Below are 27,999 nucleotides of genomic sequence, written 5' to 3' on the forward strand. Positions count from 1 at the left end.
CCTCCCTGCACCAAGTGCCTATCCGCTGCATATCTTCCTGCATTTCGCTACAATTTTCTAATGCTGCAACTTCTCTGTGTACTACAGGATCATCCGCGAAAAGCCGCATGGAATTGCCGACACTATCTATTAGGCCATTTATATATATATCTATATATTGTGAAAAGCAGTGGTCCCATGACACTCTTCTGTGGCACGCCAGAGGTTACTTTAACGTAGGTAGACGTCTCTCCATTGAGAACAACATGCTGTGTTCTGTTTGCTAAAAACTCTTCAATCCAGCCACACAGCTGGTCTGATATTCCGTAGGCTCTTACTTTATCAGGCGACAGTGCGGAACTGTATCTAACTCTTTCCGGAAGTCAAGGAAAATGGCATCTACCTGGGAGCCTGTATCTAATATTTTCTGGATCTCATGAACAAATAAAGCCAGTTGGGTCTTCCACGATCGCTGTTTCCGGAATCCATGTTGATTCTTACAGAGTAGATTCTGGGTTTCCAGGAATGACACGACATGCGAACAAAAAACATGTTCTAAAATTCTACAACAGATCGACGTCAGAGACATAGGTCTATAGCTTTGTGCATCTGCTCGACGACCCTTCTTGAAGACTGGGACTACTTGTGCTCTTTTCCAATCATATGGAACCTTCCGTTCCTCTAGAGACTTGCGGTACACGGCTGTTAGAAGGTGGGCAAGTTCTTTCGCGTACTCTGTGTAGAATAGAAATTGGTATCCCGTCAGGTCCAGTGGACGTTCCTCTGTTGAGAGATTTCAGTTGCTTTTCTATTCCTTGGACACTTATTTCGATGTCAGCCATTTTTTCGTTCGTGCGAGGATTTAGAGAAGGGAACAGCAATGCGGTCTTCCTCTGTGAAACAGCTTTGGAAAAAGATGTTTAATATTTCAGTTTTACGCGTGTCATCCTCTGTTTCAATGCCATCATCATCCCGGCGTGTCTGGATATGCTGTTTCGATCCACTTACTGATTTAACGTAAGACCAGAACTTCCTAGGATTTTCTGTCAAGTCGGTACATAGAATTTTACTTTCGAATTCACTGAACGCTTCACGCATAGCCCTCCTAACGCTAACTTTGACATCGTTTAGCTTCTGTTTGTCTGAGAGGTTTTGGCTGCGTTTAAATTTGCAATGAAGCTCTCTTTGCTTTCGCAGTAGTTTCCTAACTTTGTTGTTGAACCACGGTGGGTTTTTCCCGTCCCTCACAGTTTTACTCGGCACGTACCTGTCTAAAACGCATTTTACGATTGCCTTGAAATTTTTTCCATAAACACTCAACATTGTCAGTGTCGGAACAGAACAGTTGTGTGCGGTCATCCATAAAAATAGAGATGGGACCGAATGCGCCCGTGAAAAGATTCACGTGGGGAAGGAGCACAGTGTCACAATTACGTTAACCTGTGAGTGTAATATGTTCAAAGATTTGGAGGTCAGTATGTTCATGCAACGTTATACCTTCTCACGCCATAACACCTGTACCATCAAAACGATCATGTTCGACAATGCTGGACGTAGCCTCATACGGTGAGACGTGGCAAAACATGATGCACGCGAGGACATTGTCGAACGTGATCGTTTTGGCGCTCCAGATGTGGTGAGGGAAGGCATAATGTTGGATGGGCGTACTGATCTCCAAATTTTTGAAAGTATTATACTCACAGGTCAACGTAATTGACAGTGTTCCGCTTCTCCATGAGAGTCTCTCCAGTGGTGCATTCGGCCCTGACGTCATTTTTATGGGTAACATCGCGCGACCTCGTGGATCTACGCAGGTGGAGGAACTCTTGGAGCGAGGGGATATTCGGCGAATGGACTGACCTGCCCGTTCCTCCGACTTAAATCGCATCGGGCACCTGAGGAATGCGTTGGAAAGGCGTATTGCAACACGTCCATATGCTCCAATATGCTCCAATCACCATTTAGCAGTTGTCAACCGCGTGGAGGAATGGAACGCCCTACCACGAGGACTATTTACCAATCTTGCGCCCAGCATGGGAGCACGTTGCAGAGTAGGCATTACCGTCTGTAGTGATCACACACCCTATTACGAACCATGACACGCCTTTTGTAGTGTCCTAGCTGTAATCTCCCCCTCCCACAGTTTGTTGATGTCACTGCTTTTTTCGATTGTATGGTCTCCTTTTTCAAAAATATTACAGGAATAAGATTTACAATAAACTTTTTACTTATCTTCTTTTTCGTAGTTCGCTCCAGTTCTTCATGTCTAGGAGTTGATTCTTGACGCTGAAATAATTTGACATTATATGGTCTCGTGGTTCCAATTGACATAATTAATTTCGAAGTAAAGCTGTGCAGATTTTTGTTTTCACTGTACTTTATTCTCTCACATTTTTTTATATCACACTGTCCTTTGCATTTTCATATTAACAAAGCCGAAATTGCATTGTTCTTCCTAAACACAAAACACGTGCGATCACATCAGAGGCATGCCCACTACTATTTCACTCTGCGGTAATAGCAATATTCCAAAGGGTTTACAAATGTTCTTGTGCTAAATCTACGGTGCAAGAACCAACTCATTTTGCCAAATTTTTTATTAAGGAAACTACAATAAACCACCAACAGTAGCACACTCTTCAGAACCAACAAAACAATAATGATGCCTTCTGCAAATAAAGCAAATAACAACTAATTCCTTTATAGGAATTCGGCTCTATACCGCACAACTGTTCCACGTGGAAGCTGGCTATTAGCAGCTGGTAGATAGCCTATCACGACGGAGGCGACGTCTCAAAATCGTTGAGGAAGAGAGGATGGTCGAGGTGGCACACCACTGTACCGGCCGATCTTCTCCGCACTCGGCGAATCGGGAACCGCCTGTGGAACAGTCGGGTGCTGCCTTGCCTAGCCCCAGGCGGACGACATTTCCGGGACTATCTGCACACGCGTGATCGCCAAGAAATAGTTCGTTGATCGTCGCGCACGCTTCCTCTGCTGCTGGTTGATGCCATCTGATGGACGTTGGCCTTGCCTACGTGTTTGTTGTCAATTGTGTTACTTGCTTGTAAACACTCTTGCGTCGGCCAGACTTTGCAGCGGAGTCGGCAACCCGCGTCGTTGGTTTGTCTGCGGAGTTGCCGCTGCAGTAGGCGTTTGTGGTGACTGCAGCATCTTCTAAATGAATTTCTGTCAATTTATATTATTATTTTATAAATGAATCCAGAAATAAACGTAGTACATAGTGTCAGATTGCGTAATTGATAACCGAAATTTTAAGTGTACCAAATATTTCGTAATGTCAAATGTTTCCAAAAAAAAAAAAAAAAAAAATTCAACTGTACATTCAGAGCTAGTACATATCGATTATAACAAAGAAAATAAAGTAATTTCTTTTTATAGATTTTAGCTTGAAATATAACACCTTGTGTACAAAATCACATGAATGTTTTTAGAAAAACAGCTTAGATAATACTGACCTGTTCAAAATTCGAAAATTAGTTCTGGTATCGACTACTTTTATTGATGGAAAGTAGTGGCAGAGAAGGGTGTCCGTTTACAAGGGGACCATGTTGAATCCCGGTGACTTCAGTGTAATTACTGTCATTGAATAGAAGTGTATTTCTGTTCATCTCATTGTGTATTTCTTTCAGTTACGTTCTGTACTATACTGTAGTACTTGTTTCTATGTGTGGTGCTAGTGTGATCGACCTGTATTACTTGGCAGTGATACGTCATGTGAAAGCTACTATAGTCCTTACGTTCCACAGTTTTGCACACTAGTGCGTGTTGCTATACTTCTTTCTTTTGCGAACTGCTGAATTCTGTAAAAAAGTATAGTGCCTCATATATAAACAATAGTTGCTTCAGGATCGCCATAAACACAAAAGTTATGAATATTACATTAAAATGCACGCCAATCACTATAGTAACACTCCGAAAGACTGTATTCATTATTTGATTCTGCACGTGGACCTTTCTCGAAAAATGTTATTATTTAGCGCTCTCGGATACTTTTAGTGCTCAGTATTGAATGCGGTGCATGCTTATTGATTGGCGCGCTGACGGGAGTCGCGTGCGCTTTCGCGACAGATAACAGATCGCCCTGCCGCTGTGGGAACGCTTTTAAAAGCAACAGCGGCGCGGAACGCAACAGATACTTCTGCAGTCATTCTTTGATACATAAAGTACTAAACTTTCAGATTAATATTCAACACTGCGCACATGTCCATCCAGTCATCGAATTTACTCGATTCAACACATAAACAAGTTCTCAAACAAACACGAGGCCGTTTACATTTTTGTCTGGGACTTAATGTCACAGAAATAAATAGAAAGAATAGTTCAACGAAAGTTTTTGAGAGCTTCCCCTTGGTTGGATGGCAAATACTGAAACTGCAAATCTCTTCCCACATATTCCCAATTAAGGCTCTTCCCGCTCCGTTATTAGTTCGTCTAGTATTTGGCTGGAAAAAAACTGGTTTCCGTAATTTGTGACATCTGGGATAGCCAGCTCTACCGTTCGGGATAGTGAGTGAAATGTATTTAAAAAGTTAAGTCTTCAGCGGTGAATGTGAAATGGTTTCACATTTCAAGATAGAAGTTGGTGCTCTTTTCTTTCACAGAATTCTGTATTACGCACACCTACTGGAGTGGTAAGCTATACTCAATATTCGTGTACTGCAGCATACTTGATCTACCGAATCCTTCTTGCCATTTAGAGGCACTAGATTCCGTACACCACAATATTTCAGTTCAATGAAGTAACAATAATGCGTTATCTAATGTATACAGTGTTACCTATACATGAGGATAACTGCTTTCTCAGCGAATTGCGCTGATGAAATCTTGAGTTCTTAGACAAGGGATGCAATGCGTGATTCCTTCAATGACTAACCTAGCAGAATATTGTCAAGTGGTCTTTCACAGAACCCAAAGAAATTCTTGTTGTTTGTAAAGGCTGTTTGTGGCACCAAATTCAGTGTCCAGTCCCTAGCGAATGAGAGAGAAACTGAAACTGAGGGTAGCACAGCAAAAGCTGAAGTGCTTTACTCCGTTTTCAAATGTTCCTTGACAAAGGAAAAACGCAGGAGAATTGCCCCAATTTAATCCTAGTATCACTGAAAAGATGAATGAAATAAGTATTAGTGTCAGCGGTGTAGAGAAGCAGTTCAAATCATTAAAATTGAACAAAGCTCCAGGCCCCTATGAAATCCCTGTCAGATTCTATACTGAATTTGCGACTGAGTTAGCCCCTCTCCTCACTATAGTCTACCGTAGATCCCTCAAACAAAAAACCGTGCCCAGTTCTTGGAAAAAGACACAGGTCACATACGTCTACAAGAAGGGTAGCAGAAGTGATCCACAAAACTACCGTCCAATATCCCTGAGATCGATTTGTTGTAGAATCTCAGGACATACTCTGAGCTCAAACATAATGAGGTATCTTGAACAGAATGACCATCTAAATGCCAACCAGCATGGATTTCGAAAACATCGATCTCGTGAAACCCAACTCGTACTTTTCTCACATGGCATACTGAAAGCTTTGGATCAAGGCAACCATGTAGGTGCAGTATTTATTGATTTCCGAAAAGTATTTGACTCAGTACCACATCTACAATTATTACCAAAAGTGCGATCATATGGGATGTCAAGTGAAATTTGTGACTGGATTGAGGACTTTTTGGTAGGGAAAACACAACAAGTCATCTTGGATGGAGAGTCATCGTCAGATGTAGCAGTAACTTCGGGTGTGCCCCAGGAAAGTGTGTTGGGACTCTTGCTGTTCATATTGTATATTAACTACCTAGCAGACAATTTTAACAGTGAAACCAGGCTTTTTGCAGATTATACAGTTATCTATAATGAAGTACAATCTGAAATAAGCTGCATAAATATTCAGTCAGATCTTGATAAGAATTCCATATGGTGCAGAGATAGGCAATTTGCTCTCTAAATGTTCAGTGACGTAAAATTTTGCACCCCACAAAACAAAAAAACGTAGTATCCTATGACTATAATATCAATGAGTCACTGTTGGAATCGGCTAACTCATACAATTACCAGGTTGTAACACTTTGCAGGGTTATGGAATGGAATCATCACATAGATTCAGTCGTGGGTGAAGCAGGTGGTAGACTTCGGTTTATTTGCAGAATACTGGGGAAGTGCAATGAGTCTACAAAGGAGATTGCTTACAAATCACTAGTGCAATCCACGTAGAATATTGCTCAAGTGTGTGGGAGCCGTACCAGATGGGACAGACAGAGGATGTTTAATGCATATAAAGAGAGTGGCAGCACGAATGGTCACTGGTTTGTTTAATCAGTAGAAGAGTGATGCAGAGATACTGAACGAACTGAACTGGAAGACTCATGAAGATAGACGTAATCTATCCGTAGAAAGCTTACTAACAAAGTTTTAAGAACCGGCTTTAAATGCTGACTCTAGGAATATACTACAAGCCCCTACGTATAGCTCACACAGGGGTCGTGAGGATAAGGTTAGAATAATTACTGCATGCACAGAGGCATTCAATCAGTCATTCTTCCCACGCTCCATACGTGAATGGAACAGAAAGAAGCCCTAATAACTTGTACAATGGGACGTACCTTCTACCATGCACATCACGGTTTTTTTGCAGAGTACAGACGTAGGTGTAGATGTAAAGCGTCGTCTCGAAGCGACGTTTCGACGAGTTCCCTCTCGTCATCTTCAGATAAAAACTCTAGGCAACTCGTTGAAACGTTGCTTCAAGATGAGGTTGTCACTTGTCTGAAATCAGAGAAGTGTTACACTGACGTCTTTTCACCCATGTCTCTGCATTGCCACTAAGACTTTCTCTTTCTGTTCAAAAACAAATCATAATTCTACATTTTCCCTCGTGAAAACGTGTCTAAGAGCTAGATGTCCTTCATTGAAATAAGCCGTGTCTTCTGGGTCATGCCAGATGGCGAACACCTCAGGAGTCGCCACAAGTCTTGCCTGGGTAAGGGTTTGGCAAAAAGGTTTTCCGACCTAACTGCTGGTGAGCGACTATAACCGCTTCAGCGACCACCAAACGTCACGGCTGTGGTGCGCTATATGCCAGAGCGAATGGGAACATTGACAATTCTCGGAGCCAGGGGATCGTACAGGTCTCTATTTAAGAAAGAACTATGGTTTTAGCGTTGATCTGAGTCAACTGCTCGGGCAAACGCGTTTTTGGAGTCAAATTGTGCAACCTTCACGGAGGAGATGAAAATTCAAGACATTAGTAGTACTTATTTTGAGATAAAGAAGCTATAAACTATTCAAAAACAGCCCACATTCATCTCGTCATTCGCTTCTATAGCCAAATTGATATATCGGAAAATGAGTGTTTGCAGAGACTGCAGCTGTTAAAATAAGTGCGCATGCATTGGTGGACTTACATCTAGATTAGTAGTCACCAGGTAATCAACACACACTGATAAGCCAGAACATTATGATCACTGTCTGCCGCGGGACTGAATGCAGCCTGATTTCATCGCGGGACAGTGACGCGGTAAGGACAGTATTTAACCAGAGCAGAGACGAATGGGGTCTCATACCACTCATACCAGCGACGATGCGCGTCGCGAAAGGGGAAATGAGAAGCGAGTTTTAAAAAGGCCGCCTCTGAACGAGCATTTCGGGAACGGCGGTAAAGAATCGTGTGCCACTGTTCTGAGAATTATGGAAAGAACGGCGAAACCGCGAGTGGGCGACGAGATGGTGAACTTCCATGTCTCATCACGAACCTGGAGGTCGGAGGGTTGCTCGCTCTGTGAAGCAGGATATGCGGCAATCTTTGGCACATCTGACAACAATGTACAATGCTGGAGCAGGAACATGTGCCAGAATGAGATTTTCGCTCTGCAGCGGAGTGTGCGCTGATATAAAGCTTCCTGGCAGATTAAAACTGTGTGCCGGACCGAGACTCGAACTCGGGACCTTTGCCTATCGCGGGCAATTGCTCTACCACTAGAGCACTTGCCCTCGAAAGGCAAAGGTCCCGATTTCGAGTCTCGGTCCGGCACACAGTTTTAATCTGCCAGGAAGTTTCAGGAACAAGTGGTTAGGAGCACACAGTCCAAGCACATTGTTCAATATGGTTTGTCACAGCAGACAACCCATACATATTCCCTTATTGACCTAACGACATTGTCCATTATGACTGCATTGCGCACAGGACACTTGAGATTAGACTACAGATCAGTGTAAAGTGTCGCCTGATCCGATGAACGACGTTTCTTACTGCACTAGGTCTATGGTCATGTCTGGATACGCCGTCATCCACGGGAATGTCTGGTTGGAACATGCAACATACACCGGACACATGCTGGTGGGGGCTGTGCTATACGTGGGGGACATTCACTGGGGCTTCCAACGGGACCCATGGTACCCTCTAGGCGGATAACTGTCCATGTCACAAGGCTAGTATTATGCAGTAGTGGTTTGAGGAACCTGGTAGTGAACTCAGTCACGTCTTGGTCAACAAATTCGCCTGATCTGAACTCGAGGGAACATATCTGGGACACAAATGTCGTCAGTTCTGCGCCCACAAACCACTGGCCCGTAATTTAAGGTACCTGCGTGACCTGCGCATAGACATCTGGTGCCAAATACTTCCCGAAACCTACCGAGGACTTTTCGAATGCATACCACACAGAATTGTTGATGCACTGCATTCCAGTGATGGGCCAACATACTATTAAGCAGGTGGGCGTAATGTTCGGGCTCATGAGTGTAGGATATAGGCAATTGTACATCTCAGACCACCCAGTTTTCCCTTCAGTCTGACCGAGAACAATCAGAGAGTCTATGCCCAAATATGAAATCACCTTTATATTCGTCGGAGGGAAAAGGGTTGATAAACACAACTGCTAAAAGAAAGATTTCGAAGCCCTCAGAAACACGTTGCACTGGTTCTATGTTTCGAACCAGAGATTGAGCCAAGCACAAATGAAATATATACTGAAAAGTGTTCTAAGGTGCTAGCAACCTCTCCAACAATCCTACAACTGTCGCTGCATTTCCGCTTCTACAGAAAGACGAGGAGGGACAAAATAAATCCTCGTTGTACAGTGGAATAAATGGTTTCACGCCATGTGAATGGACTGACACTTCTCACAAATGATAGAACTTCGTGCTTTTGTTCACGACAAAATCATTTTAAATATTTCATATCCCTATTTTAAGGGATTTTAGTCTTCAGAGGAATGACGAACTTTGGAGGGGGGGGGGGGGGCAGGGTTCTTCATTTGGGCCAGTCCATTGCACTCGATGCATAACGTCTCTCTCTTCTTGCCTTCAGCAGCAATCTGCAAACACTGGCTTCCACAGGGCATCAGATGATAACTATTCCCTTCTGTGTACCTGTAAGGAACAAACTGGGCAGGCGGTTCCCACTAATCTCATCACACTTTTCTCCCACTCGTTTTTGGTCTATGGGGATTTTAATGCGCTCTATGTGCCTTGGGGATTCTTACTGCCACGTGCCAACAGGGTAGAGTAATTGACATGGTCTTTCCACCAAAACATGGAACAGAGCACACACCTCAGCATTGTTACAGTGTCATATTCCGCCATCAGTCTTAGCTTCTTTCTATTAGCTACAGCTGTACTTTGCAAACAACTGTGAAGTACATGGCACGGGGTGCTGCACACTGCACCACTAATTAGTCTTTCTTTCCACTTCGTGGAGTGTGGGAAAGATTGCTTGAACGCTTCTGTTCACGCTGTAGCTAGTCCACTATTGGATTAGAAATTCCTACAGGAGTGATACGTAATATTCCTGTATTACATATGTCTTCAAGGGCCTACCAGTTCAGGTTTTTCAGTGTCTCTTTGACGCTGTCCCATTGGTAGAACTAATCTATAATCATTTGTGTTGCCCTTCTTTGTGTACACTGACCAGCCGGATCACTATGACCACCCACCATATAGCCAGTATGTTCGCCTTTGGCAGGTATAACAGCGGAGATGCGTCGAATCATGAAAGCAATGAGGCCTTGGTAGGTCGCTGGAGATAGTTGACACCATATCTGCACATACAAGTCACCTAATTCCCGTAAATTCCGGGGAGGCGGGTGATGAGGTCTGACGCCATGTTCAATCACATTCCAGATTTGTTCATTCAGATCTGGTGAGCAGTGGGACCAGCACATCAACTGGAGATCACCAGTTTTTTCCTCGAATCACTAAATCACACTTCTGGCCTTGTGACATTATCTTACTGAGAAATGCCACTGCCATCGGGAAATATGATCGTCATGAAGGGGTGTACGTGGTCTGCAACCAGCGTACGATACTCCTTGGCCATCATGGCGACTTGTACGAGCTTCACTTGACCCATGGATGCCCATGTGAATGATCCCCAGAGCATAATGGAGCCGCCACCAGCTTGTCTCCGTCCCGCAGTACAAGTCAAGGAGCTATTTCCCTGTAAGACGACGGATTCGCGCCCTTCCATCGGCATGATGAAGGAGGTATTAGGATTTATCAGACGATGCAATGCTCTGCCAGTGCGCCACCGTTCAGTGTCGATGGTCATGTGCCCATTTCAGTCGTAGTTACCAATATCGTGGTGCTAACATCGGCCCATGCATGGGTCGTCGGCTGCTGTGGTCCATCGTTAGGAGTGTTCGGTGCACTTTTTGTTCACTCACTTGTACTCTGCCCACCGTTAAAGTCTGATGTTAGTTCCGCCACAGTTTGCCACCTGTCTTGTGTTCCCAGTCTGCCCAGTCCACGATGTCCAATATCTGTAATGAGGGGTGGCCGCCCAACCCCAAGATGTCTGGAGATGGTATCACCATGGTTTCGCCACGTGCAGAAGACACCACAACACTCCTCGAACACGTGAGAAGTCGTGCTGTTTTCGAAATGCTCGTGCCGAGCCTCCAGGCCATCGCAATCTCCCCTTGGCAATCTCAGATTAATCGCGCGCCTTCCCCATTCTACACACTCATCGATACTGCATACACCGTGCGTGTGTCTGACGAGCAATCATATCTCACCAGGTGACGCTGCTATCGCATGGACGAATTTATATCGATAGTAGGACGGTGCCCATAATGTTCTGGCTGACCAGAGTATGTTAAATATCCCCAGTTAGTCGTATTTTGTGCCGGCCCCACACACTTGCAGTATTCTAGAATGGGTTGCATAACTGTTTCGTAAGCAATATCTTGTGTGGACTCATTGCATTTCCCTAGTATTCTAACAATAAATCGAAGTCTGTCGCCTTCTTTTCTGCGACTGAACTTATGTGATCTTTCTATTTCATATTCCTACAAAATGTTAGACCCAAGTATTTGTATGAGTTGACCGATTACAACAGTGACTCACTGATCCTGTAGTAGTAGGATAATACTAAATTTCGTTTTGTACACTCTCTTTACATCACACACATTTCTGCAGGGGAAATGGTCAGCAGATTGTGTTCCAATATAGAAACTAACGTACTGTTTTAAACATGACGATATAATGGATATATTTGACTAGTAGTGGTACAGGGTACCCTCCGTCACGCACCATACCGTGGCTTGTGGTGTACCTATGTAGATGTAGATTTTAGTATATTGCTATGGTGATTTCCTTCCTAGCAGAGTCAGCGCAACTAGTGAGCACTGTTCTTGGTTTGTTTCAGGGTTTCCTGTATGTAGCGATGCTACTGCTATCTGCGGCGGCAGTCTCAGGAGAGACCACCATAGCACCCTCCCACCGCTGCCCGCAGGCTTGTGACTGCTCATCAGACGATGGTACACATGTTACAGTAAGTCTGGAACAACGCTGTGCCGTACAGAATACTGGTACCCACGGAATTACAGTTTGAAACATATATGGTAACTGTGTGCAGTAAACGCTTCCTTCTGTCGGCGTGATTTCACGTTAGCCTTCTGTGTTCCAAGATCCCACGTTTACTATACGTATCCGATACTCAGCTGTTATCTGCCAGGAAGTTTCATATTCTCGTGCAACTGCAATAAAAAACAGTGAACGTATATATATATATATATATATATATATATATATATATATATATATATATATATATATATACACTTCCTACTTTCAATTGCAATCAAGACTATAATAAGATTGGCAAAGGTAATGTTAATCAGAACACTAGGAGGAGTTGTGGTCTAAATAACAATAGATTTATTCATTCTTAACATCACAAGACAGAAAAATGGCCCAAGAAACGTCACACAAACATTTTTATTTGACAAGCCCTTTCACTAATATGCGGTCTATGGTGAACAAAGTGATCAGCTGGGGATCCTCACAAGACCCTAACCAGAGCTAATCGCTTTACCTGACTTCATACATGTGAATCCGTTGTATGACCCAAAAACTACGCTACTATTAAGCATCTATACTCTACTATTCCATAAAGAAAAATATGGTTCCAAAGAACAGGATGCTCAGAACCATATATTGGAGCCCCACGGAGTAGCAGCGAATACTGTACCCTTCTGCAGGTCAGGGCAGCACATTACGATGCGCTCGGCGACTGGAGTCATGGACGGCAGCAGTCTGTTATTAATGGCGTGCGCCCGCAAAAATGCAAGTACGTGGTCTCGCTTTCAGCTAATTCGGAAGGCGGATATTTCCCTATGAGCCTCTGAAACCCCAGTGCATTCCAGTGTGCAGGTGGACCCATTTGCTGGTCTGCCAAACCAATTTGACTCCGTGCCATGACTATGCGTGACAGAATTTGTCAAATGTTTAGACGGCTACCTCAAATATGTACACCCATACATCACTCGTTGTGTGCGGGATGCTAGAAGCAGTACCTCTGACGGTTCAAATGGTAACTGGAACAGGCTCTAAGTGGCACAGGCTCTAAGTGACACACTAGCAAAGGACACAAGCCTCACCATTTAGGTAAAGGCCTGCAGTTCTTTCCTAGCGAAGCGCCAGTACAAGAGTGTCCTCTTCTCTTTCTCTCAGCTTTCCTTGCCAGCTTGATAGCATAGCACATTTACATCTTAGACTACTCCCACTTTATCACAAGCCAATCACGAGTTGGAGCGCGGTATTAGAAGCTGGGAGACCGCCCCTTGCTCTGCATACCCAGATTTGACCAACCAGCGACTTTAAAAATTAATTGGGAGAAAAGAAAAGAAGATCGTGGCTTCTTTCCATGCGTTTGTGCTGTGTTTTTGCTAAAAGCATGACGTGGATGGAACTACAGCCCTCCATAAAAAGATCGTTATCTCCGCCGTTGCGTCCATTTCGAACTTTCCAAAGAACAGCCATAGACTTGCTAACAGCCTCATGCCTTCACAAATACGTTTTGTAGCAGAGTCTGGACGTCTGGGCGCCACTGACCTGTCCCACGGAAATTCGCAGAAACACACAGTCTTCTCATCGGCTTCCTGCCTAACAATAGCCCACCCTCTGCTTTATTGCCGGTCATCAATGCTCTGCCCATAGCAACAGCGACTCCTCCTCGGCGCTAGTCAGCCCACCTGTACGTGGCCGCTGACTGACCGGCGCCATCAAACATGTCTGCACAATGAGACGGAGGAACTGGGCAGTGTGCAAATATTTTCACCCAGGTTCCGCAGAAATAACGCTCCCCTCGGCCCTCAGCTGCTGTATGCCTTAACTGCAGTCGTTTAAATCGGCACCCTCCTCCTTTGAACGGAGTAAAAGCTTACTACTATTCCTTCACTAGAGCACACAAGCAAGAGCGTTAACTACTACCAACCGTTTCATCATATGAAACAAGTCAGATCGTATCCAGGTATAACAAAAAAGTAATAAAGATCATCTTCTGTAAGAACATTAAGAAGTGTAACATCATATCAGAAGTGAGAGTGCTCTGCAATCTCTCAGTAGTATCCCAGTGAAATTCAAGTGTGTACATATATAATTATCTTCACAGATAAACTGTTCATATTACCACTGTTTAATTTTTAAGACAAATGTCGTATTAAACCACATATCCTTGAATAAGAATTACCATAATTGATAGGCATCACCTGAAAATGTGGCATCTATTTTAGGCGAAATTAGGCTATATTTTCGGTTAAATTAGCATCTACTTTTTTGGAAATCATTAGACAGAAATTTAAGAGAATGTGCACTGTTAGTGCTCAGAGTTGTATTGTAGTTGTACACGATATGCTGTCTTACGATCACCCTCTGTACCGGGTGATTCAAAAAGAAAGAAGACGTTTCAGTTGTTTATTACATACTGTAAAAGATAGCAAACCATGGAGCATGACAGTGAATAAGGAAGGTTCTATGTTTTGATAACGCTGCGCTGTTATTTGTTTGTGCCAACATGGCAACTACACCACAATAGAAATCTTTCGTATGTTGTAATTTGCATGAAGTCAAGCCATTGTTAATGTCCAAAGTGCATCCCGCCATCAATTCAGGAAGAACCTGCCTCTGCAAAAGCAGATTTGTGACTGGCATACAAAATTCTTGGGAGTTGGTTGCATATACAAAGGGAAAAGCAGTTGTCGGCCATGCATGTATGATGAAATGTCGAGGATATCCGATATGTATTCTTAAGGAGCCCTCTGAAGTCCACAAGACAGGCAGGCTAAAATTATCGGCTTCCTCGAACAACTATGTTGTGTGTTCTGAAACAAAGTCGTCGCTCCGGTATTGAGCAGAGATGTCATGGGCATACCCGGAGTTCAGAGGAGCATTGCACAGCGCGACAGGTATGGGAGATCGGCGTTCAGTCGAGCCTACTCGGCCGACAGCCCCATCCACCCTCTCAATTACGTCGACTGGCCATATTTGTGTGGCAGACTGCCATTCCGAGGAGCCTGCTCCCCCACCCCCCACCAGCCACTTACAAAACCTGACCTCCGTCCATTGACTCAGAGATGGAAGACAAGTATGACAAGACGACATGCTGATGCATGATGCACCTGCCACGTCACTCCCAACAGAAGAGTGGACGCGCGGGAAGATGGCCAGCATGCTGTTCCGCCTCGATAGCGGATGGCACAAAGGGTCGGGAACTGGAACGCATACTGGCATCAGAAAGGCACCCAAGAAGAAGAGTCACCTCGTTGTCTCTACCATTGGTGGCAGAAGGCGCACCATTGCCGATGACAGCGTGGCAGAGCTCGCCTGTATCATCATCACATCTCGACAGGCTGCCAGGAACAGCATGACGTCCTCCCCACTACCCACAACGACTGCCAACCACTTCAAAGTGCCGGACGATGCCCAGATGGTAGTCACCACCCACGCAGCAGGAGACCACGGCCGCTGCTCAAGGAGACGACTCTGCAGAAGAAGATGCTGCCGACTCCCGATCGGCAACCACAGCAGGTCGGTCGCAGCGAAGGCTATTGCGTATAGTCTTTGAGGTGGCAGAAGATTAAAAGGGGCTCGTACAGAGTCTGAAGCAGTGGGCCACCATAGGCTACCATTGGGGGCTGCAGGAGGCAACCTCGTGCATGCGCAAGCTGTGAGCGCAGAAGCTTTAATTAAGGTGATTGGCGAGGCATCAAACCAATGAATGTGTTGGTACCCACACACAGTTGTCCCTGAGAGGCTTCTCAAGATAGTCTTCCGTGGCTTCCCCAGAATACCTGAGCCAGGTTCCTGAAATAAGAATGAACTTCACCATGAGAAACGTGACTTGTATGAAATTGCACTTCATGCACAAGGAGTCACCGTCTCTGCTGGTGATCACCACTGACACCCCAGAGAATAGGCAGCTCTACCTGATTTAGAGGGTGGCAAACATGAAATTCACAGTTGAATACTTCAAGCAGGAGAAAGGCTTGGTGCAGTGCTTCTGCTGCCAGGATATGGGGTACGTGGCTTGCCACTACTCTTTCCCCGAGGTATGTGTGAAGTGCACTGCAGGCAGGAACTATCTGTTCCCCCGGACGCACACCCCAAAGCCTGCAAACTGTGGCTGCCCGCATGTGGCAAGTTATCATGGCTGTGAGGTAATTAAGGCAACCGCAGCTCACCAACATAGGCAGCCACCCAAACAGTAGGCCGCTGCTGGCCGCTGACGCTGCTTCCACTACCCCACCCAAGTGGGCACCAGACGACAGCGTGCCCACCCCACAAACCGTATCCGAGAGGGCACACCCAAAGAGCATCGCTTCAGTTCAGCAGAACGAAACGATGGGAATTCCATAAATTAGGGCTTTGGAGGGAGAGCTGGAATTCCAAAACACTTATCAGTGACAAAATGCCTGTAACAGGAAAATGTGGTGCCGAAGCTATAAACCTGGACTAAGGAACAATAGAATGACATTTGGTCGGATGAATCTCGTTTCGCATTGGCTGAGCTTATGTCCCAATAGTGAAATATGGCTGGGGTTTGGTGCTGATTTGAGCAGCGACATGGTGGTATTCCATGGGCGCCAAGGTTACTCTGCAAGGTCGCAATTACTGCCAAGGATTATGTGACGATTCTGGCTCATCAGGACCATCCCATCGTAAAATATTTATTGTCCAATGGCGATGCTTTGTTGCAAGACGATAGGATCCCTGTTCACACAGCTCGCATAATCCAGGACTGGTTTTGTGAGCACGAAGATGAAATGTCGCATTCCCCTAACACCACAGTCACCAGATCCCAATATTATTGAGCCTTTGAGGTCTACGTTGGAGAGAAGGATCCACCTCCATTACCGTTACCTGAACTTGCTACTTTTTTTTGCAGGAAGGAGCATTTAAGATGCTCATTAGAACCATACAGGACTTGTATTTATCCATTCCGAAACGACAGGAAGCTGTTTTGAATGCCAACGGCTTTCCCACAACATATTAGGCATGCTAATGTGTTGTGTTTTAGTATTTCCATATTTTGTCGTTGAATTCCACCCCTCCCCCCACAGCCATACATTGGGAAGAGACTACAGCCCTTTCTTAACACAGTTCATGAAGTTTGAAATTCCATTTTACTTAGCGTCTCCAGTTAGAATTCGATGAACACGTTCCTGCTCTGACTGTTCAAACCTGTGACAAAGTGCGCGGCTCTCCTCTGGACTTGCTGTGCCCGCAGGTGGTGTGCGATCGCGGTGGTATGTCCGGCTCCGTGCCCACGGGCGAGATGCCCGCCGCCCTGGTACGACAGCTTCGCATTGTCGGTCCCGCTCGCGGACCACCCAATCACCTCACCATCGGGCCGCTCTTCCACAACTTCTCCAGCCTGCTCTCGCTCGTCGTCACCAATTCCGGAGTGCCTGCTCTCGGCTCCAGGTCCTTCGTCGGACTCATCGCGCTCCAAGTAAGTACAGTTACAATAGGCACTTGTTACCAATATTTTAAGGTAAGAAGACTATTAAATACGTTTAAGGTAAGAAGCACCCGTAGTCTATCGGTAGTGTCTTTGACTAATAATCAAAACTTCCTCTTTCCCGGGTTCTAACACCGCTACCGCTTAAATTCAGTATAAAAATCAAGTAAAGGCGGCTGAAGGCTTCCGGCAAAAGAAGTCACCCTCATTCTGCCAACAGCCTCGACGAAGAGAGCGGAGGAGGAGACTGAGTTTCAGCGCAGTCTCTTTCCCTGAGGGTGGGAAACTGTCCCTATAGGCGGAAGAATAAGCAATGATCAACGGCGTGAGTACGCAGAAGGCAATGGGAAAAACTGCATTAAAGACACGTAACGTGTGTCCACAGGACATGTGGCCTTTAATTGATCTCTCCATTGGCAAAAAGCTCCAGACTAGTCCGCCGCTCGGATCTCCGAGAGATGACTGCCAAGGGGAAGATGACTGTGAGAAAAGAGGATTACGTTCTACGAGTCGGGGCGTGGAATGTCGTAAGTTTGAACGTGGTAGGGAAGCTAGAAAATCTGAAAAGGAAAATGCTGATGCTCAGTCTAGATACTGTGGAGGTCAGTGAAGTGAAATGGAAAGAAGATGAGGTTTCTGGTCAGATGAGTATAGGGTAATACCACCAGCAGCAGAAAATGGAATAACGAGAGTGGGATTCGTTATGAATAGGAAGTAAGACAGAGAGTGAGTTCTATATTTACGTGGATACTCTGGAAATCGCACCTAAGTGCCTGGCAGAGTATTCATCGAATCACCTTCACAATAGTTCAGTATTATTCCACTATCGAACAGCGCGCGGACACAACCGAACAACTGCACCTTTACGTGTGGGCTCCTATTTCCCTTATTTTATCAAAAATGTTTCAAATGGCTCTGAGCACTATGGGACTTAACTGCTGTGGTCATCAGTCCCCTAGAACTTAGAACTACTTAAACCTACCTAACCTAAGGACATCACACACATCCATGCCCGACACAGGATTCGAACCTGCGACCGTAGCGGTCGCGCGGTTTCAGGCTGTAGCGCCTAGAACCGCTCGGCCACTCCGGCCGGTCTCCCTTATTTTATCGTGGTGATCGTTTCTCCATATGTAGGTCGTCCTCAACAAAATATTTTCGCACACGGAGGAGAAAGCTGGTGGTGGGAAGATTCCACCGCAACGAAAAACGCCTTTGTTTTAATGATGTCCAGCCCAAATCCTGTATCATTTCAGTGACACACTGTCCCTATTTCGCGATATTACAAAACGTGCTGCCCTGCTTTGAACTTTTTCGATGTACTCCGTCAGTCCTATCTGGTAAGGATCCCACACGCGCAGCAGTATTCTAAAAGAGGACGGACAAGTGTAGTTTAGGCAGTCTCTTCAGTAGATCTGTTATATTTTCTAAGTGTCCTGCCAATAAAACGCAGTCTATTGTTTGCCTTCCCCAAAACATTTTCTATCTGTTCCTTTCAATTTAGGTTGTTCGTAATTGTAATTCCTAGGTATTTAGTTGAATTTACGGCCTTCAGATTTGACTGACTTACCGTGTAATTGAAGTTTAATGGATTCCTTTTAGCACTCATGTGGATGACCTCACACTTTTCGTTATTGAGGGTCAATTGCCAATTTTAGCTCTATTCAGATTTGTTTTCTTAACAGTTTTGCAATTTGTATTGATCTTCTGATGAGTTTACTAGACGATAAACAGTTTCATCTGCAAACAACCTAAGACGGCTGATCAGATTGTCTCCTAAATTGTTTATCTAGATAAGGAACAGCAGAGGGCCTGTAACACTTCCTTGGGGAACGCCAGAAATCACGTCTGTTTTTCTCGATGATCTTCCCTCATTTACAACCAACTGTGACCTCTCTGACAGAAAATCACGAGTCCAGTCACATAACTGAGACGATATTTCATAAGCACGCAATTTCACTAAAAGCCGCTTTTTGTTACTGTATCAAAAGCCCTTTGGAAATCTAGAAACACAGAATCAATTTGAATACCCTGTCAATAGCACTCAACACTTCGTGTGTGTAAAGAGCTCGTCGTGTTTCACAAGATCGATGTTTTCTAAATCGGTGTTGACTGCGTGTCAATAAACAGTTTTCTTCGAGGTAATTCATAATGCTCGAATACAATATATGTTCCAAAATCCTGCTACGAATCGATGTTAATGATATGGGCCTCTAATTTAGTGGATTGCTCCTGCTACCTTTTTGAATATTGGTGTGACCTGTGCTACTTTCCAGTCTTTGGGTACGGATCTTTCATCGAGCGAACGGTTGTATATGATTGTTAAGTATGGAGCTATTGCATCAGCATACTCTGGAAGTAACCTAATTGGTATGCAATCTGGACCAGAAGATTTGCTTTTACTAAGTGATTTAACTTGCTTCACTACTCCGAGGATATCTACTTCTACTTTACTCATGTTGACAGCTGTTCTCGATTCGAATTCTGGAAAATTTACTTCGTCTTCTTTTGCGAAGGCATTTCGGAAGGCTGTGTTTAGTAACTCTGCTTTGGGAGCACAGTCTTCGATAGTATCTCCATTGCTATCGCGCAGAGAAGGCATTGATTGTTTCTTGCCGCTAACATACTTCACATACGACCAGAATCTCTTTGGATTTTCTGCCAGGTTTCGAGACAGTTTCGTTGTGGAGACTGTTATAGGCATCTCGCATTGAAGTCCGCGCTAAATTTCGAGATTCTGTAAAAGATCGCCAATCTTCGGGGTTTTGCGTCTGTTTAAATTTGGCATGTTTGTTTCGTTGTTTCTGCAACAGTGTTCTGAACAGTTTTGTGTGCCAAGGAGGATGAGTTCCGTCGTTTGTTAATTTATTTGGTATAAATCTCTCTATTGCTGCCGATAATATTTCTTTGAATTCAAGCCACATCTAACCTACACACACTGTTAATTTGAAAGGAGTGGAGAATGTCTCTCCGGAAGGCGTCAAGTTAATTTTTATCTGCTTTTTTGAATAGGTATATTTTTCGTTTCTTTTTGGAGGAATTGGGGGTTTCAATATTCAATCTCGCTACGACAACCCTGTGTTCACTAATCCCTGTACCCGTTTTGATGCTCGTTATTAATTCAGGATTATTTGTTGCTAAGAGGTAAAGCGTGTTTTCACAACCGTTTACTATTCGAGTGGGCTCATGGTTCAAATGGCTCTGAGCACTATGGGACTTAACATCGGAGGTCATCTGTTCCCTTGACTTAGAACTGCTTAAACCTAACTAACATAAGGACATCACACACGTCCATGCCCGAGGCAGGATTCGAATCTGTGACCGTAGCAGTTGCGCGGTTCCGGACTGAAGCGCCTGAAACCGCTCGGCCACTGCGGCCGGTCGTAGGCTCATGACTGACTTCTTGAAATAATTTTTAGAGAATGCGTTTAGCACAATTTCGGATGATGTTTTATGTATACCTCCGGAATTAAGCATGTACTTTCGCCAAAATATCGAGGGTAAATAAGTCACCACCAACTACCATTGTATGAGTCGGGTACGTGTTTGAAATCAAACTCAAGTTTTCTTTGAACCTTTCAGTAATTTTATCATCTGAATTGGGAGGTCAGTAAAAGGATCAAATTATTATTTTATTCCGGTTGCCAATGCTATCTCACCATCTCACCGGAGCTATGTACTTCAATTTCGCGACAAGATAAAGTACTTCTAACAACAACAAACACGCCACCACCAACTGTATTTAGGCTATCCTTTCGGAACACTTATGTTCCTCGCAAAAATTTCGGCCTGAACGTATCTCCGGTTTTAGCCAGAGAGCGTTGTGCTCGTTCCCCTCAATATTGCATCAGTGGCATCACTAGCAGAGATTGCAACGGCTTTCGGTCGGTCCCAAGTGATGTCATCAGTGACAACACAAAACTCGTCACAGTGCTTACTCACTTGGGTGAACATGCGGATGAGATCAGCTATATCATCCTCGCCCCATCTGCGGACAATAAATACAGTCTACTAAAACAGCACTCCTCTGCTGACTTAACCGCTGCCCCGAGGAACAGTTACACCGTGTCACCCATAATGAAGGTTTAATGGACAGGTCTCCGTTGCAACTAAGGAGTCGGTTAAGCACTCAATTCGATTTACACCCAGCCTCGGATGTACGATATTTCAGAACCGGGGCAAAAAACTTTATAGTGCCGACCCCCCTCCCCTGCTCCCCCTCGAGCGTTTGTGATAGGACGTCAAAATTTTTAAAAAAATTCAAAAATATGTTCATGTCGTAGCGCACATCTTTCTGAAGAGTTTCATATATAAAACATATATGTTCAAGGAAATGTAAGACATGTTATTTGGCCTTAAGTGTGCCAAAGAGCAGCGCCACGCCTCTTCACACAGCATTCTTCTACTGAACGCCGCTGTATTTCGCTCTGTGGAATTCAAAAGTGTATATTTTTTTTATGGGAGTCATCAAACCGATACTCAGGGCAGTGGGAATTAAAATATCCTGTGGTGCCTTTCCTGCTGCCAGTCGACCGGTTTGACATCCTACCCCCCCCCCCCCCCTTAAAAAAAACAATTAATACTGGGTGGGATCATCTGTGACCGGGAGAACAAGAACGCTTCAGAAAACTTGCGCTCTTTATTGCCCATTAGCTAATAACTTCCTCTTTTGTGAGACATCAAATTACATACAAGAAACATAAAAGCAGTAAAGACAAGAGCCAAGCAAGACAGTACAGTCCTTAGATCCCAGCATGCTGGTTGTAGGGGGGAAGAGACCAAACTGCGAGGTCATCGATCTCATCGGATTATGGAAGGACGGGGATGGAAGTAGGCCATGCCCTTTCAAAGGAACCATCCCGGCATTTGCTTGGAGCGATTTGGAGAAATCACAGAAAATCTAAATCAGAGATCAGAACAAATTGCAAAACGATTTAGAAAAGATATCTGAGTGGTGCGAAATTGGCAATTGACCCTAAATAATGAAAAATGTTAGATCATCCACATGAGTGCTAAAAGTAATCTGTTAAACTTCAGTTACACGATAAATCAGTCTAATATATACGCCGTAAAATCAACTAAATACATAGAAATTACAGTTATGAACAATTCAAATTGGAAAGAACACATAGAGAATGTTGTGGGGAAGGCAAACCAGAGACTGCATCTTACTGGCAGAACACTTAGAAAATGTAACGCACTACTAAAGATACAGCCTACACTACGCTTGTCCTCTTTTGGAGTACTGCTGCGCGGTCTGGGATCCTTATCACATAGGGCTGAGAGAGTACAACGAGAAAGTTCGAAGAAGAGCACCACGTTTTGTATTATCGCGAAATAGGGGAGAAAATATCACGGACATGATACAGGATTTAGGAGTTTTTCGTTGCGGCGTAATCTTCTCACGAAATTTCAGTCACCAACTTTCTCCTCCGAATGCGAAAACATGGGTTGACGCCGACCTACACAGGGACAAGCGATCATCATAATGAAATAAGGGAAATGGGAGCTCACGCGGAAAGATATAGGTGTTCGTTTTTTCCGCGCGATTCGAGGGTGGAATAATGGTGAATTATTGTGAAGTTAGCTCGATGAGCCCTTTGCCAGGCACTCAAGTGTGATTTGCAGAGAATCCATGCAAATTTAGGGTGCGTGGGATAACCGCAGTAATGTTCCTGCTGTCATACGAAATCGCACCGCAGATCATAACACCAGGTGTAGGTCCACTCTGACTAGCACACAGACAGGTTGGTTGCAGCCTCTCAGTTGGCCATCACTGGCACTGAGACAGGACCAACTTTCACCAGAAAAAACAACATACTTCCAGCAAGCTCTCGCTTTATGACAACTTGGCTCCTTTTGAAAAAAATATATAAAAAGCCTGGAGAACAATGAAGTCTCGATAATTGATATACGAAATTTATTGACACTCTAAAAGATAGCTGAATGAAAGGAAGACTGCCAATTTTATTGGAATGAAAACCAAGGTGAATTTGAACAAATTAAAGAATGAGAACCCTAGTCAAGAAATAATTTGATTTCGAAATTTGAGGAAGAGAGAACGGCTTTGTGTACCACAGCATTTGATTACTTACAGAAATGGGCTATTTCTTTCAATAAGTATCAAGCATTTGATTGAATGACGCTGTCTGAAACCTCAGACTGGGCGGTGATTGAAAACACTATTATATACATGACTAAAAATGGTGTGAAGGTAATTGTTTTCAGGAACATATATCTGAAAAGAATTTTAGAAACTAAGTGTGACTCGGAAGAAATGGAAGTTTAAACACCCCATGGAAGAAAGGTGGACTTACATAAGGAAACCGAAAATCCTTAACACAAATTATGCGAGTATTTGTATTCTATCCCTGCACAAAACGCCACTATGGAAAGAGTATTTTGCTGATGTCGGCCCAGAGGACTGATGAAAGAAACCGACTGAAGCCAGGGCCTGTGGAAACATTCTTACTATGCCAGTTTAACTACAGGCTCACTTGCTTAGAGGTTCACAAATATGTAGAACGGAAAAAAGAGTTGCTGAAAAAGGTGAAACCTTCCGAAAAATGTGGCGTACCAACTACCTCTGCGGCAATAAGTTCCATGTAATTGTGCTCTAAATAAAAATTAATTATATTAAATTTTTTACTTCATTTCTACACCCTTATCTCAGAGTTTCTCGACAAGGTCCCAGCTTGCAGCGGTCTTACTGATCGCTAGAACAGTTAACGTTACCTGTATGCAACAATTACGTATGTCACATAGCAACAGGGACATGGAAACAAAACACTGGCGGTGCACAACGTAACCAGACGTGACCAAGAGTGCATGTTCCCCGTGATGTAACGTTCTGTTCTTGTAGGTTTGCTATGATTAATGAGTTGGAGAAAGTGAGTTGTAATATGGAAACAAATTTCCGGACATGTTCATATAACAATTCCTTGGTCTACATGTGAAGAATGTGTCATGCAATTTGTGCAGTACTTTTTTGTTACAACCTGTATAGTTTCGTTGGTTGACATAACCACGCTGCAAACTTTGTAGGCCGCACGGCGAAACAGTGTGACAACTAGAATATTCAGCCAGCCTGACAGCTATCCGTTTGAATTACGGTTAGTGATAATGTAGCTCATGTGATGCATTTTCGCGATCATGGTTTACATTCGCGTCACTGATTTTGAACTTAAACGTAGCGTATCTTTACAGTTTGTCTGTCTACCATGTTTCAACCATTTTGTAAGGTTTTTATACATGCTTTAATGTCTAATGAGCCGTGGTAGGGAAACAAGGGGGAAACAAATGGTAGCACCAAAATTTTTCTTTTAACAGGGTGGCTTTATTGGAGTGAACAGTTACACTAATTTTCAATCTTTCAAAATGAGCTTTACTTCTTTAAGGCAAGCAGCTGCAATTAATCAAAACAACAAACACTTTTAATACTGTAGCAAAGGGGAGGCTGGGAGGACAATGAAAATTAAATAACAACTCTCCACAAATATGACTTCAGATAAGATAAAATTTATGATGGTTAAAATTTTTTAAAAAACTTTCAACAAATATCCCTTAATTCCTTTAGTAAAATAAGTGATAGGCCTAATGAGAAAATGCAATCCACCCCAACATTTCCACAGATCATAGACACAAGCTGTACAATTTAACCCCAAGGATTTGCCAAGATAAAATTTCCACAAAACGTAAAAGATAAATCATTACACTAAAATGCTGCATCAGTTATCAACATAAAAATTCACAAGGAGACCAAGGCTAGATTTTAATATTTCTGACATCGCAGCAGTAGGCAATATAAAATTAGCTCAGTTAACAAAATACAATTACGCCAAAACTCAAATAAAAGTTAAAATTTAACACACACGGCGACAACCGCCAGCTTACAGTAGTTCAAAACATTATTCAGTCCCATAGGTGCGCAGATGTCATTACCAAGGGGAGTGTGCGAACCAACTTGAAGCAACTATAACATGGCATAGACCAAATTACAGATTCGGCAGTGTATGCAGAGAAGTCGGCAAGAAACGGTAAACAAGTCAGGAAACGATCACCGTCGCCCACATACACACTCGCGCACGGGCACAGAGGAGCCAACCTTAGGCCAGGGAGATAGGCTGGCTGCAAAAAAAAAAAAAAAAAAAACAATTCGTCTCGGGGCCCACCGAACCACTGGATGGGAACTACCAAAATTCACTCACCTTAAACCTTACGTACGACGCCCGGGCGAGGAAACGGGAAATCGTATGGGCACAGGCCAGCAAAAATCCCGGACAAACACCCAGAATCCCATAAATTCCAAAACATAATTTAATCAATTATACCCCAAAACCCCAGAACTTGACACAAGCGAAATTACAGGCCACAGGATCAAAAGGCACTCTGCAGAAGAGTAAGGAGGGAAAAGGTTAAACAAAGTTCTGCAACGGCACAATAGAACGCAAAGAAAAACACACTAAGTAAGGCACATCACCCCACATGTGGGGCGGCGGGTGGAATTGATTGTTGTAATGTAGAAAAGGATGCATTTCCCTGCTGTGTAACCATATGTGGGGCTGCGGGTGGAATTACGTTTAAAATGTTCCTATTATTTATGCTGTCTTTTGCCGTTCTCAACGCTGGCTCTCTAACTACAATATTGGCAACCAGAAAGTGATTTGCAAAACGTGAAGCCTGTAATTAGAATTCCTAGTGCCCACTTCATCTGAGAAATACACTTATAGCTACAGCTTATAGCTCTGAGGAATTACGAGATTGTCTGGGATTCATAATCAAAAACGATCGTGTAAAAAAGTTCTCTATTCTGAAAGTCACAGATGAAAAAAAAAAAAAAAGAATCCACACAATCTGACTAACAGAGCAGTTCAGAGTCTAATGCGCTGATGCAACTATTACTGTCCAAATTAAATGTTTAAATGAATGCTCGCCATAATTTGATGATAATGTTCATCAAACGCCACGCTAAATAATGGTAGAATGTCTGTCCCGCGGCGGCACGTGAAAATACGACATACGCAAACTGAAGATAGATAATTAAAGTCATCCCAGAATTAACACTTCACTCGAAAATGATTTCATGGTTACGCGTATCCCGAGTAACTTAATACGGCATCCGAGGCTGTTTATACCAATGATACCGACGCGACGCGACTCCCGACACAAATAGTGTGCTATCCAGCGTCTGGAGAGAACTGGGCCCTTGTTTCCTCGCGCAGCGTTCTTATATATAAAGCCGCGGTGCGGACAGCTAAGGGAACGCCTGATCAAATCGGCTCTCCCAACTAGCCGCTGGGCTAGTAAAGCACCACTTTATAAATTATTGAATAAATCATAGCTTCTTTTGCTGATGGCAGATGAAGCTCTCAATTTAAATGCGCAATCAGCACGCAGGTAAGTAATCATAATAAAAGGCTGATGTGGCTAAGTCAATTATTTTGGGCGAGAGAATTAATTTAATTACACTACACACAGTAGACGAGCTCTGAACCTGCCCTTTGGAGATACGCTATCGCTATAGTTTTACAGTTATTGAGTTGAAACTTCTCACATCTTCATGATTATAGCGGATCTCCCTTCTACTTAAATTTAAACATCCTAGCCTTATTTATTAGCCTAGTTAATCTATCTTGCTTCCTTAATTTTTAAGACAAAAACCAGAAAATCATGAATTTCAACTAAAATCTTAATTTGTGAGATCCAAAAGACTGTTTCTATTAATTTATTAAGAAAAAGGAATCTAAATACAAATTTTTAAGTTTCTAGCTCTCTTCTGTTGCGCCAATTATTTTTACAGAAAAACGTCCAAATTTCGAAAATGGTTAAAGTTATCGAACTGATATTCAACACATATTAATTTAGTATTACTCCTGACATGCTAGAAACGTTTTAGGTTATTTACTTGATTTTTAAAGTATTGCGCAACATTTGTGACGTCAGAGCTAGTTACAACGGACTAGGCTGGCACACAATGGAAAGACTGATGCGAATTTATTACGGCGTGAGTAGGCTGCTTCCCTACACACAGAATGCCGAGAAACACGAACACTGGGGTTTGTCCACGTTTCCGAAGATAATCTTCTTAGCCATAGCACGCTGAAACACACAAACAGCACCAAACTTCCGAGGACGGAAAAGTACTCCACTGTAAACTATATCCGGGAGCAGCACAGCCACAAACTCCTGCCAAGGCGCGATCCAGGGAAATCGCCGCGAGAAAGATGATGCAGCACGAGTATCATCACCCAGAGGAGCAGTCAGACAGGGCAGGAAAGCTGGTAATCAGGCGACGACTCAACCATCGACCCTGGGAGCATCAGCATCAAGTAACACCAGCCCCGGCCAGCGACAGTGCGGAGGGACCCACCGTCCGACGCAAAAGGCAATGCTTGCACCCAAACTTGACTGCCCGCGCACACGCCACCGGGCAGAGCCGGACCACCCGCCGCAAGGAGGCGCCCCGCAATGGAGAAAGAAACACCACTCGGAGGCCCAACGATCGAGAATCGATCGGGAATACCGCCGCCACGGCACATCTAACCCATTAAAATATGTGTTTTCATTCTCCCTCGTCGCATGTGGCAATGCTTTGTTTCCAGCTTTCACCACCAACACTACACACGACGTAGATTAGGATTTTACTGTGTGCCACAGAACTACGGAGTTTGTCGCGAAATGCATTGGTCTAAGCTCCATAAGTTTATGATACCGGCATTTTACTTTTGAATGTGGCTTGTAGTGCTTATATCCAAAGTTGATAGTGCGTG

General features: G+C 43.9%; 1 protein-coding gene across 1 annotated transcript in view; it reads left to right on the plus strand.

Annotated features, from left to right (window-relative positions):
• The window catches only part of LOC124775678 (insulin-like growth factor-binding protein complex acid labile subunit), a 142,935-nt gene that overhangs the window by 79,095 nt on the left and 35,841 nt on the right, over positions 1-27,999 (plus strand). Inside the window, exons 2-3 of the mRNA XM_047250506.1 lie at positions 11,636-11,761; positions 16,997-17,221. Coding sequence (XP_047106462.1) covers positions 11,636-11,761; positions 16,997-17,221 — 351 coding nt within the window. The remainder of the gene's footprint in view (positions 1-11,635; positions 11,762-16,996; positions 17,222-27,999) is intronic.

This window comes from Schistocerca piceifrons, chromosome 2 (genome assembly GCF_021461385.2).
Source record: "Schistocerca piceifrons isolate TAMUIC-IGC-003096 chromosome 2, iqSchPice1.1, whole genome shotgun sequence".
Lineage (NCBI taxonomy): Eukaryota > Metazoa > Arthropoda > Insecta > Orthoptera > Acrididae > Schistocerca > Schistocerca piceifrons.